The 11,539-nt window shown below is 40.5% G+C and overlaps 2 protein-coding genes and 1 long non-coding RNA gene across 5 annotated transcripts in view; 2 read left to right on the plus strand and 1 right to left on the minus strand.

The window, feature by feature from the left end:
* The window catches only part of LOC116700578 (uncharacterized), a 24,180-nt gene extending 23,207 nt beyond the window's left edge, over nt 1-973 (plus strand). Inside the window, exon 4 of the long non-coding RNA XR_004334686.1 lies at nt 963-973. This is a non-coding gene — a long non-coding RNA (uncharacterized LOC116700578). The remainder of the gene's footprint in view (nt 1-962) is intronic.
* The window catches only part of rbm41 (RNA binding motif protein 41), a 7,429-nt gene extending 1,174 nt beyond the window's left edge, over nt 1-6,255 (minus strand). Inside the window, exons 1-5 of the mRNA XM_032533886.1 lie at nt 5,986-6,255; nt 4,212-4,328; nt 2,975-3,176; nt 2,157-2,361; nt 595-1,115 (exon numbers count right to left, since the gene is read on the minus strand). Coding sequence (XP_032389777.1) covers nt 595-1,115; nt 2,157-2,361; nt 2,975-3,176; nt 4,212-4,328; nt 5,986-5,993 — 1,053 coding nt within the window. The 5' untranslated portion in view covers nt 5,994-6,255. The remainder of the gene's footprint in view (nt 1-594; nt 1,116-2,156; nt 2,362-2,974; nt 3,177-4,211; nt 4,329-5,985) is intronic.
* A 359-nt stretch (nt 6,256-6,614) lies between these two features.
* Nucleotides 6,615-11,539, plus strand: part of klf8 (Kruppel like factor 8) — a 68,719-nt gene continuing 63,794 nt past the window's right edge. Inside the window, exon 1 of one of the 3 annotated variants that reach the window (XM_032533883.1) lies at nt 6,615-7,219. In XM_032533883.1, the coding sequence (XP_032389774.1) occupies nt 7,193-7,219 (27 nt within the window). In that variant the 5' untranslated portion in view covers nt 6,615-7,192. The remainder of the gene's footprint in view (nt 7,220-11,539) is intronic. The other 2 variants (XM_032533882.1, XM_032533884.1) reach the window with 2 other exon arrangements.

Here is an 11,539-nt window from a genome sequence, read left to right on the forward strand (position 1 = left end):
ACTATCTGTCCAATCTGAGTTTTCTCTCACATTACTTTTTTGCAGCGGCTCCATGCGGAGCTTAGCGCTGCCCGTGAAGATTGTGATTGGTTTAAAGAAATGCCAATAAACCACGTTTTTCTACCATCACGGAATGCTGTGTGGACTAGCCAGAATCCTCCTCTCCTCCGCAGTGTGTGGAGGTAGGTTTGGCAAAGCGAGACTAGTCTCGGGTAAACTTCCACAACTGCTGGGATTTGTCCCCCATCACTTACATTGGAAGCTGATTTTGAAAAAAGACTTTAATGGCCAGTACGAATACAAATAATTATTACAGCAAGCAAAACCTGTTTTTAATGGTCAGATGGACGCCGTACTGTTGTTCTAAGACACTTTCTAAACTAACTAAACAGATTTTTTTGGATTTAAATGTCTGGACTGGTTTTCACTGGTAAAAATGATTTCTCCAATGACAAATTATTTATTTTTTAGATGTGTTGGAAACCATTAGCATTGTAACTAGCCTAAAACAAATGTCCGAGCTATCCATCTGGATCATCTGGTTTACACAGTAACAATAAACAGTATGTGGCTTGTAGATGCAGCTGTTGATACCTTGGAGGGTATTCCCGGCTGGTAGTTTCGGAACCTCGGGATGCTCTGGATCCCTTCTTCAGATTCACGGCTTTTCAGGATTTCTTCATCTGTGATTGTCTCAATCTCCCCTTTGACAGTCAGTGGTCCCCCTGACCTGGCCTTTGCAGCTCCACAGAGACTGCCGATTGGCTGGCTTATATTAATCTGTGGTGGAGCAGCCGATGGTGAGGGCCCGGGTCTGTCTGGAACGAGCAGCTGCTCTGCAGGGTCGAAACTTGACTCTGACTGTACTGACGGGCTACTTTTTTCACCCAGCAGTTCTAATTGATGGTCAGAGGCTTCTTCTGGTTGTTTTTTGCCTCTATGTGAGTCTTTTAACTGGCCAGGTACATTTCTGAGTTTAGACAGGTGGAATGCTTCGTTTTTTTCTCTCTCCTGTAGTGAAACTGGTTTTCTCTCCTTGCTGAGAACATCTCTGTAGAGAGAATCCATTGGGTCAGAGGACGACGCCCCCTCCTGGCACTCTAGGTTATCTTCATCTGTGAGGGAAAATACAACAACAGCCTCAACAACAACACAGATGGGGTCTTCTGACATGGAGTTATGGGACATGGCAGAGCCTGTTTAACTGTATCTCTCTGCTCTGTTCGGAAAAAGTTTTATTTATCGTCCCGTTTATATATTTTCCTACTTTACTCAATCTAATTTATTTTGAAAAAAATCATTCCAAGATCGCAGGATGGACTTCTGCTGAAAACTTTGATCAATAACATCATTGCAAAAGTTGGAAAATGAATACACCGTGCCAATCAAAATATAGGCCAACAGAAAACTTCCAAAAAAATATCCAAATCCGAATCAGCTTTTTTGCCAGACATGAGGACACATACAAGGAATCGTTGCTCACAATGCGCTTACACATACAAAATAACCAAACAATATATACACACTAATACATAATCAAAACAGAAACAATATAGAGGCAATAGTGCAATGAGGAGTGCAAAGCATGCAGGAGTGAATTGTGATAGTTATTATTTTAAATGGGGAGGATAGTGCAAAGGATGCTGTAATAAATATTATTATGTTATTATATTACAATATGTAAAATACGAACAGTATGAACAGCTCTGGAATAGAGAATGAGAATGATGAATAAATAATAAAATAATAAGTGAGATATGAGAATGAGAATGATGAATAAATACTAAATAAGTGGATAAGATAGCGATAACCAACACTGGGCAACTCACACCAAAAAAATCTCGATTGATAAATAGTAATAGAAAAATATGTATTTTTGATTTTGGTGTGAACTATCCCTTTATGAGTTTCTGAACAGCTCTGGTGTACACAATCTGTCAAGCCACAGAAAGGTGATAGTAACTGTGTCTCTGTCAATGTGTCACCTGCTGGAGGTGAGATGTTTTTGAACAATTGAACAAATCTCACCTGCAACACTTTTATCATTTTATTTCACCTTTCTGTTTTGTCATTTCAAAAACAAGTTCAGCATGTCCCTCACACTGATCGGGACACATATAACACCATTTAGCTGACGGCGCTCTAGCACTCCGTACCTCTATGGTAGAGTGCAGTGAGGAAACCCAGGCGGTCAGTTCCCTGGAAAAGCGCTCGTTCAATCTCCATCTCCCGGCGTGACAGCGGCCGGCTGGCGGCAAAGCGCTGTGGCCGGGACAGGAGCTCTGCCCTGGCTTCAATCTTGTCTCTGATCACCTGCAGGCGCTGCTGCTTCGCACCTGGAGCTGCGCACACACCATGGGACTGTGTGGGCACAAAGTTGGGGGTCAGATGTTTTCAGATGTCAGTTTTTGGAGATATACATATATATATATATATATATATATATATATATATTATTTATTTATATATTATAGTGCTTCCACAGAGCTTAACAAGTTTGATTTGGCCCACATTTGTACAAGATTATACAAGTATATTCAATGCTTAATCTGATAAACATAAATAGTTATACATTTGGATATTTTATTTTTTAAATATTTAGCATTACAATCAGCTGCCACTTTTCCCCAAATGGAAAGTAATTTGGAATATTTATGTATGTACTGTATGCGGTGTAAATTTTTCACCAGCTATGAATGGAATAAAGACTAAATATAATGGATCTAAAAAAAAAAAGGTATTAAAACCTTTTTTGGGCCCTTTACTTCCAAGCATGCAATCTAGTAAATGATGGGGAAAAAGGAAATTCATCACTTAAACCTACAAGCAGATTTAGATTTTCCAATCCATGCAACCTGAATGTGTTTGTATAAAAAAAAACAGAGAAAACATGAGGAGAACATGCAAACTCCACATACTGTATGTAGGGCCCGGAATCAAACCTAGCTCCTTCTGTCTCTCCGGCAAGTTTCACCTTCTCTGCTGCCTCCGGTACGTCTCTGCTCTGCCACTGCTGGATCTCGGTGTCGGTTAGGCCCAGCTCCCGCAAGCTGGCCAGCTCCTTCTCCCCATCCTGTAGGGCCTGGAACTGGGGGAGGCTTCTCACTCCAGCTGCCTGTTCCCCAAACGGAAGATAAAGCGCCGCCGGGGCGAAGCACTGCCTCTTGGCTACACATCTGTAGGACAGAAGTTATTTCAAAATAACACAAAGACTTTGTGTGCTCCAGCAGAAGCAGCTGCAGACACATGTCATTACAAAGTCACACATCCTAAACGTATTTACTGATAAAAACATGGCTGAGGGAGTAAGAATATGTAGCCCCGGGGGTTGTATAAAAGAAAATCCTCCAGGATGTTCTGTGGGCCACTGCGGAGGAAACACAACAGAGCATTTGATGGATGCTTTTATCCAAAGCACGTCACAGTAACAAGAGCGTGGGAGCACAGAGAGCGCCGGTGAGAATAAAAATGCAGACACTGCTTATTTTTTCCCACTGAGCTACACAGACAGGTTTATTAACACAATTCTACACAGAAGGGTTTTACTGACCCAATTCATTGTCTTTTTTTTACTGTCACTGTGTGACAGTAAATTCATCTAGAGAGAGGTTAACTGTAATTTGCACTGTCAAGATCTGCTATCAAGAGGCAGATTCCTGCAATAATCACTACAGGATATTTGGCTTGTGAGTAATAGGGGATGTGTTGTAGAATATTTTTGCTACATTTGTGCCATTGTACTGATAACACAAGGCAAGGGATTGAATTGTGGTATATTTTTGTATCTCAAATTTGTGCCAAGCCCAGTGGGTGTCTACCCTGGAAATCCAGAGTTCTCACGAGAGAACAATTTGAATTGGCTCAGCAAGTTACTTTGGCATTGAGTAATGCTGCTCATTAACTATGCCCTTGGAGCCGAGCTGCACCAATCACATCGGTGTATCTGATATAGGCCCACCTATAACAGGTCTGGATTTCCAGGCTAGTATGTGTCTGCTGCACTTTAAGAAAAATCTAGTTTGTTGGAAGTACAAAAAAATATGTGGCCATAGGATATAATATAGTGCTAAATTGCGCTGGACTGTAAATCAATATGGAAACAAAATGTTGCCAATGTTTACTATCAAGTAATGTCCGTGGATGTTTGGAACTGAACTTTCTTTACACAGTACAGTGCTATATTTTCATGATACAAACAGAGAGTTTCTGACCGGTCAATGTCAACTTCAGTGTGGAGCTGCTGCAGCAGGAGGCTGTGCAGCTGCCGCTGGCCCTCCGTCTCCTGCTCCTCAAGCAGCGGGCCGTCCTCACAGGATCGCCGGCTCACTCTGACAGACACATAAGTTCAAAAACTCAGTGGATGCTTTTACAACAGGAGGTACAGGACCCATCCTCCGCCACCACTAAGTGTTACTTTCAGGTAACAGTATGACAGTATTCTGCCATTTGGTAGACACTTCCAGGACACTCACAGTACAGGCTTACAGCACCACAACTAAACTGCATCTTAACTCTCAAAATTATAACACATTAGAGAAAGGACTTTTGTCGCAGTGAATACGTTTTGTTTAAAGATGGACCATAGAATCAGGGCTGCAACTAACAAAACTATTTTCATAATTGACTAATCTACTGATTATTTTCTCAATAAATCCAATTATTTAGTTTATAAAACAGAGAAATTGTGAAAAATCATCATCCCAATTTCATAAATTCACCCATCTTTTCGGTTCTGCCTATCCTTAGTAGTTTTTTTTTTTTTTTTTTTTTTTTTTTAAATAAACACTGTCTCTACCCTGTTAAGCGACTTTGAGCTTGGGAAAAGCGCTATACAAATTCCATTTATTATTATTATTATTATAAAGCCCCTTGAGTTTTCCGACTGCCATAGAAACAAAGAAAAAACAGTCACATTCAATGTTGTAATGTAACAAAGTACAAATACTTGTTTACTGTACTTAAGTAGAATTTTCACGTATCTATTTACTTCGATGTTTATATTTTTGGAAACTAACTTTTACTCAACTACGTTTCTTAAATTAAATTCATAATTTTACTCCACTACATTTCCCCTAAGCATCTTCATTACTCGTTACTTGCAAGAAATGTTTTTGCACATGGGAGTGAAAGATTCTTTTTAAGGATTTTTTTTTTTTTTAAATTCTGTTGCTCTTTGAATTTGATGTTCAAGAAGGATGTGGAAACCCTGAACACTAAGCTTTACTATGAGTAAGTCACAATAAAGTTCAGAATCAAAGTTTACTTATTGTAACTTCCCCACTGGGGAGCAATGAAAAGAATAACATTAAATTAAGTACAGAACTTTAAGACTTATAATCAAGTACGATAATATTCTAAAAGGTGACTTTAACTTAAGTAATTTTCTGGTAAGATACTTGATTCTCAAGCATTGCTTTCAAGGACTTAAATACACAACTGGTCACATTTCAGAAGCTGGACCTAATTAATATTAACGTTATATGTATATCAAATGACATGCTACGTAATGGAAAATTGCATCGATTTCTCCAGCCCCTAACGTTGAACTTTATAGCGTCAAATAAAAAGCGACAGCAAAACTACATAGCTAGTTAAGGTTATGGCTAACGTTGAGCTAATGCTACATGTGTTTTTCCAGGCACTCTGATACTGACTGTGCCTTTCCCTATTGGAGGTTTACAAACCGCCTTAACTGGCTTTTGAGAAACAGGAAATATATCTAACGTAACCTACTTCTATTATATCAATATTATATTTCCGTGTTTTAATAATTACACGCTTGTACCGTTATGTGATAAGAGACCTCCAGCCTAAAGTAGGGTGAATGGTCGACGTAAAAGCTACAAGTAAGAGCTACGTAAGAGCGTTAAACTGGTATTTTATGTCAACTAGTTGTTGACCCAAATACCTTTGATTAAACGATTCTTTTTGAATGATTGGTATATGACACTGATATATGATATGAAAACTGAAAGCAGTGTTTACCTTCGCATGCTTCCGCGTTGTGCTTCTGCCTGGTGCTTCCAGTTCCGGCATTTGGAATCATGGGAAATGTAGTAAATTCCCCACTTGAACAATAATAAACTATAATATATACGTTTCACGGTTAAATTTGAGGAAAATAATGTCACAACATATATTTTGTGGCGTTTTGGGTTGAACAGAGAGCCATGTGCATTGTATTTAGTAGAAAAAAATAACTAATGAAAGAAAAAGTCTATATAATTAAACGTGTTTTTTCAGCTGTTTGGCTGACGGTTGGGATATCCACAACAGAGCCAACATTTTCCATGCATTTTTAATGTTGTGAAATATCTTGTAAATTTGTATGTTGGCTACCACGCCATAGACTGCACCACACCCTACTTTATCAGACGGGTGTGGTTATTACCATGCCAATCATCCGACTTGGCTGCCTTCCCTTCCTCTATCTGCGTATATGGTGTCATATTTATAAGATGTAATGCTACAAAGCCTTGCTAGATATATACTCTAGTATAAACCACTCATACCCTCCCCACCTAGTAGAAGTGTCCTCAATTAGCCTGCTGGCTGACGTCAGTAAGGGGACATGGGTGTTTCACTTCACCATCTCTGAGCAATCTGCTGCAACATAGATGGCATTAATAGATAGTTGTACACCGATGCGAGCAGCTGGTTGCATGCAATTCAAATTTCACAATGCGTTACTGCGCGGTTGTGCTGCAGCTCCTCTCCTCCCGCCCGCCTGCCTGCTGCCGGTGTCGGGTCGCCGGCAGCTCGGCTCCGCTCCTCTGCAGGGCTGCGCAGCTCCTGACTGACAGAGAGATGAGGGGTGGGGACGCAGGGTGGGGTCACAAGCAGGGAGAGGCGGAGGAGGAAAAGGCAGAGAGAGAGCCCAGCCCTTGAATACACGGCAACAACACGCCGTCACAGAGAGAGGGAGAGACACAGAGAGACTCGCTGTATTTTGGGGGAGCAAAGGGAGCCTTCGACGCTGCGGATATGAACTGAAAAAAAAAACACTGGATAAGGCAGGGTTCGTGTTCCTATATCCCGAATATTCACTGTAAAGGTGGAAAACTAGCCCCCCCTCAAACCCCACTATCTCCCCACCCGTTCTTATTCAGATAGAGCTACCCAAAGCCCCGACCGAACCCCTCCTGCTCCTGCTGCTCCACCCCTCCGCCGCTGCACCGCTCCGGCAACCGAGATGCACACGGAGACCCGTAACAAGAAAGTAAGTGTACGTTATTGACTTTGCCCTGGTCAATGAGAAAAAAAAGAAACATCTATCTGTGTAGATGATCTGCCTGTGCACAAGCTGAGTTGACAATGTCAGCTGTACATGTGCCAAATAGGAATGTCAGTGACTAGGGTCACGTCTAATAACAGTTAATTACAAGTACATCCTTGCAGGCAGGCGGTTTATTTTGCAATTAGTGGAAGAGTTTTGTAACAGCGACCTGATAGCATTGTAGAAGCATAATGTGAGCATGTTCAAAGCGCTGTCATTCGCACGGTTAACACGGAAACCTCTCTATCTCTCTCTGTGCGAGGTTAGGTCAGGTTCAATTTTAAATGCTCTGTGATCTCTGAGAGGCAGGAAGGAAACGGAAGGCAGAAACTGCAGCTTGCAGGACACCATCTTAGCTTTTAAAGGGCCAGCAGCCTCTACAAAAACGCAAAACCCTGGGAAGCAGCCAGGTGCACTGCCTCCAGCTGCACTGCATGGGCCCTTGTTGTCTTTAAATGAGTCTTGCTTTAGCATAGTAGCCTATGTATATGTGTCAGTTAGGCTGGCGGGATACTCAAAAGCAAATGACATCTTACACTGTTATGGAACACAGAGCTGAGAGCAAACACCAGTTTCTTCACTGCAGCTCCAGATGTTTGTTATGGTTATTGGATATTGATGTTTGGTAAGAAAGATGTAGGAGACAAGTTACAGTTTGGGACACAACTTTCAAGTTCCTCAATAAAGAGGTGAACTTCGACCTGCAAATTTGCATGGCTGACCAATTGATGTGTATTGTGTTTGAACATGGCTTGTTTTATCAACTGTGGCAGTATCACTCTTGCTCTTTTGTTTTTTTCTGTTTATTTTATTTTAATTTTGACTTCATTTTAGCTCTGTTCCATATTTTATAATTACCAGCATTGGAGACTTGACTGATGACACATCTTAACACTGCTAGGGATACAACTAACAATTATTTTATATATTAATTATTTATTTATTAATTAATTATAATCACAGCCTGTTGATTATTTTTTGAGGCTGTATTTCACACCTATGAGCAACACCGTTTACTGTCCAATCTCTATCCTTTTTCAAGAAGCCTATGTTTAAACACACGTAAAGTTGACAAGTGTTATGTAAACTGTTAGAAAAGTATTGTATGGTTTGGCTCTGCTGAACTTGACCACATTTTTTTTGGAAGCAGCACTTCGTTACTACGCCCTTAGTGTAGGCCTGATTCACAGCTGATCGCCCTTAGCAACGGCGCATGAAAACAGCCGGGACATAATGTTCAGTGCAACACTTGCTGAATCCTTTCATCAGCAACCGAACTTAGAGGAACGTCTTCACTTTGTGAATTGTACAGCTTAGTGTACAAGGTAGTTTTTTGGGGCTGTCATTTTTTTTAAAAAACTGGGTCGAATGAATAAAACAATCGCACCCGCTATTAATGGTAGCTTAGCTATTTAAAGATGGCGGGTTTATGCAGAATGTGCCGTGTCGCACCAGTGACAGTTCTCTCTGATCAATCAGTGCTCTGCAGTGTTTTAACGCCTTCCAGTATCGGTTGGAAGCATGACCAAGGTGGTACCAAGGAAAGGATCTACATCTTTTGCTAATGGAAAACCAAAAAAGAGCAATTAGAGTCAGGTCAGGCTGTACCATGCAGGGGAAAAATGGCATAAAACAGCAAAGGGGAAGTGTAGTGAAAAAAAAAAAAATGAGTCAGAGGTAGAGCTACTAGTCCGAACTAGTTCCGAACTCTCAATAATCCGAAAGAAATTCCTGTTGGTCCTATAGCCCACTAGTTCGACGTTGCTTTGTTTAGAAAAAACAACAACTTCCTGCTCCGACATCCCATTGTTCCGACCATATAGGCTTTTATGAATCACCTCCCATAAGGTAACGTAACCCTATTTGTACAGGTCCTATCCCCCTGACCAATCGGCTATCCTAACCCTCAAGGTCTATTGGGAGAGTCAGGACTTTTCCCGGTGGACAGGTGACTGGTGTGCCTTCTGGTTTTTCCATCTACTGGTTTCCAAGCCTGTCCAGATGCCAACTGATCAACGGCTACCCACGTCAATAGATTTGCTACATATTCATAAACATTTTACTGGCTTTTGCATATCTGAGCACCACATTACTACAACATTCGACAGCGAGAAAAGTTAGTTTTAAAAGAAATTAGGATGATGTTGCGCTGGATCCAAACCCTTCTCAGCAAAAAATAACAATGTACAAGACCGCTTTGCTCTCCACTACACTATCAGTAATCACATTAATTACCAGGACATTACTTTGTTTTTTCTCAGTAATAGGCCACGAATCACTGTTTATCTGCATACTTCAAAACAACAGGTTACCTTGATTTAGGCAGCTTTTTTATGAAAAGAAGCAGAGGTAGGCTCAGGTGCCCAATATCCTACGTTATGTTTACCATAGAAGATAAATATTTGAAACCGTTAGCCTCAATACAAAGTTCTGTTTAAGAAATATAAAAGCGGTTTGCGCCCAACCATTTGAATTGCTTTTGTTCTAGCCTATAGGCTAAATTGTGTCACCTATGCATAAGGATATCAGAAAATCAGTTTTGAATTGGTGTAAGATGAAATGTGGACGTTGTTTTCAACACTCGAGTGCACCGTTGCAAGTTGTTTCAGACCAATTCAGAACAAGCTCGGTGTGCTTACGTGATTGCAAGATAAATGAGGGTGGAAGAAGGTGTGTGGGAATATTTGTGAACATTGTAAGGCTTAATGTCATGAATGTAATGAAAAGCAGGGATTCCATTATTGGTTAAATATTTTTCCCACTTGTCTACTGTTGTAAACATGGCATTGTATAACTTTGGAAACGTCGATGTAGGCATTTGAGCCATGTCAATAGAAATATATTGCTTCTTTTTTCTATTCATTATTATTATTATTATGAGATTTGAACAATGGAGCGTCGGAGGAATGGGCAATCCCCGAAAAGCACACAGGCATCTTGATAGCTAATATTACAAGCCATTAGTGCTGGTTTTGAACTTAGTTAGCTCCTCTATCCTAACACAGACATTGCTAAGAAGCCTTTCTTCAGTTAATTACAAGAATGCTAGTCTTCATGGCATTGCATTTTCTCCTCTCTAGCCATCATCTTTTTTCCACTGAGCTTCAGTAGAGCCTCTCTTCTCCAGATAAAGGTAGATTAGCAAAGCTAGCTACTAGTCAGCGGTACCATGTTTGAGTGTGTCTTGTGTAAAATCTTTATGAAAGGTTAAAGGGCTCCAGGGCAAACGCAACTGCTTAACTTAATGACGGGCTTTTAACTGAAAGTGGAAATTAATAGATTGACTGTGACTGATTGGCCTTGTGACTGAAGACTGCTTTTACCCTTTCCATTTTAAAAGTAGTTACCACAGTAAGTAGCTGTCAGCCTGCAATAAACTTAGCAAGGCGTTGTCATGACTTCCTCTGTACATTTATAGTTAGGCCTAATAAATCCATTTGATATAAAAGGAGAATTTATAACTGCAGCAATTGAGCAACCCAAGAAATGCACATGAACAACAACATCAGAGTCACAAGCACTTTGTTTGAAGCCAACATTGCACTGGAAGGGCAACCTGTATCCTCAGGTCTCAAATAAGGTGAAAAGGGTGCAAGGGCACTGGCATAATTGTATTTACATGATTGCACTTTTTTGATAAAGCTACGTGCAGACATTTAAAGCTGAAACCCATTTAAGACCAAAAGTCAAAGCAACAGCATTGGAAAAAAAAGATTTAAGCTTGAAGAGGCTGAGCCTCGCAGGTAAAAGCTGTACATACGTTTTTTTAAATAAAAGTCGGTTGGATAGGTCAAAGAAACACAGGACTTTTCACCCAGGAGATTGTTGTACATGTCCCGTGTGTAACCAAAAGCATGAAAAATTGTGCATTCCTTTTTGTAAGATATATATATATATATATATATATATATATATATATATATATATAATACTTTTGCATGGGATATGTTGAGTAATTGTTATGGTTTTTCAGCAATGACTGCCTCTTCATCAGGAGGGATTGTAATGTAGATTGGCAGCTAACAGGACACTTTTGAAGTTGTGGTGGAGATGGGGTTATCTATCATGGATAACCCCGACCACCCTTCTCCACCCCACACTGGTCCAGCAGAGGAGCACCTCCTCTAAGAGGCTCCGACAGCTTCGATGTCGCACGGACTGCTACAAGAAATCATTCCTACCACAGGAAATAAAACTTTTTAACACGTCATCACTGAGTGGTAGATAAGACTCACAGACATCATGACTGCACTAAGTGCACCT

This window comes from Etheostoma spectabile, chromosome 13 (assembly GCF_008692095.1).
Source record: "Etheostoma spectabile isolate EspeVRDwgs_2016 chromosome 13, UIUC_Espe_1.0, whole genome shotgun sequence".
Taxonomy (NCBI): Eukaryota; Metazoa; Chordata; class Actinopteri; order Perciformes; family Percidae; genus Etheostoma; species Etheostoma spectabile.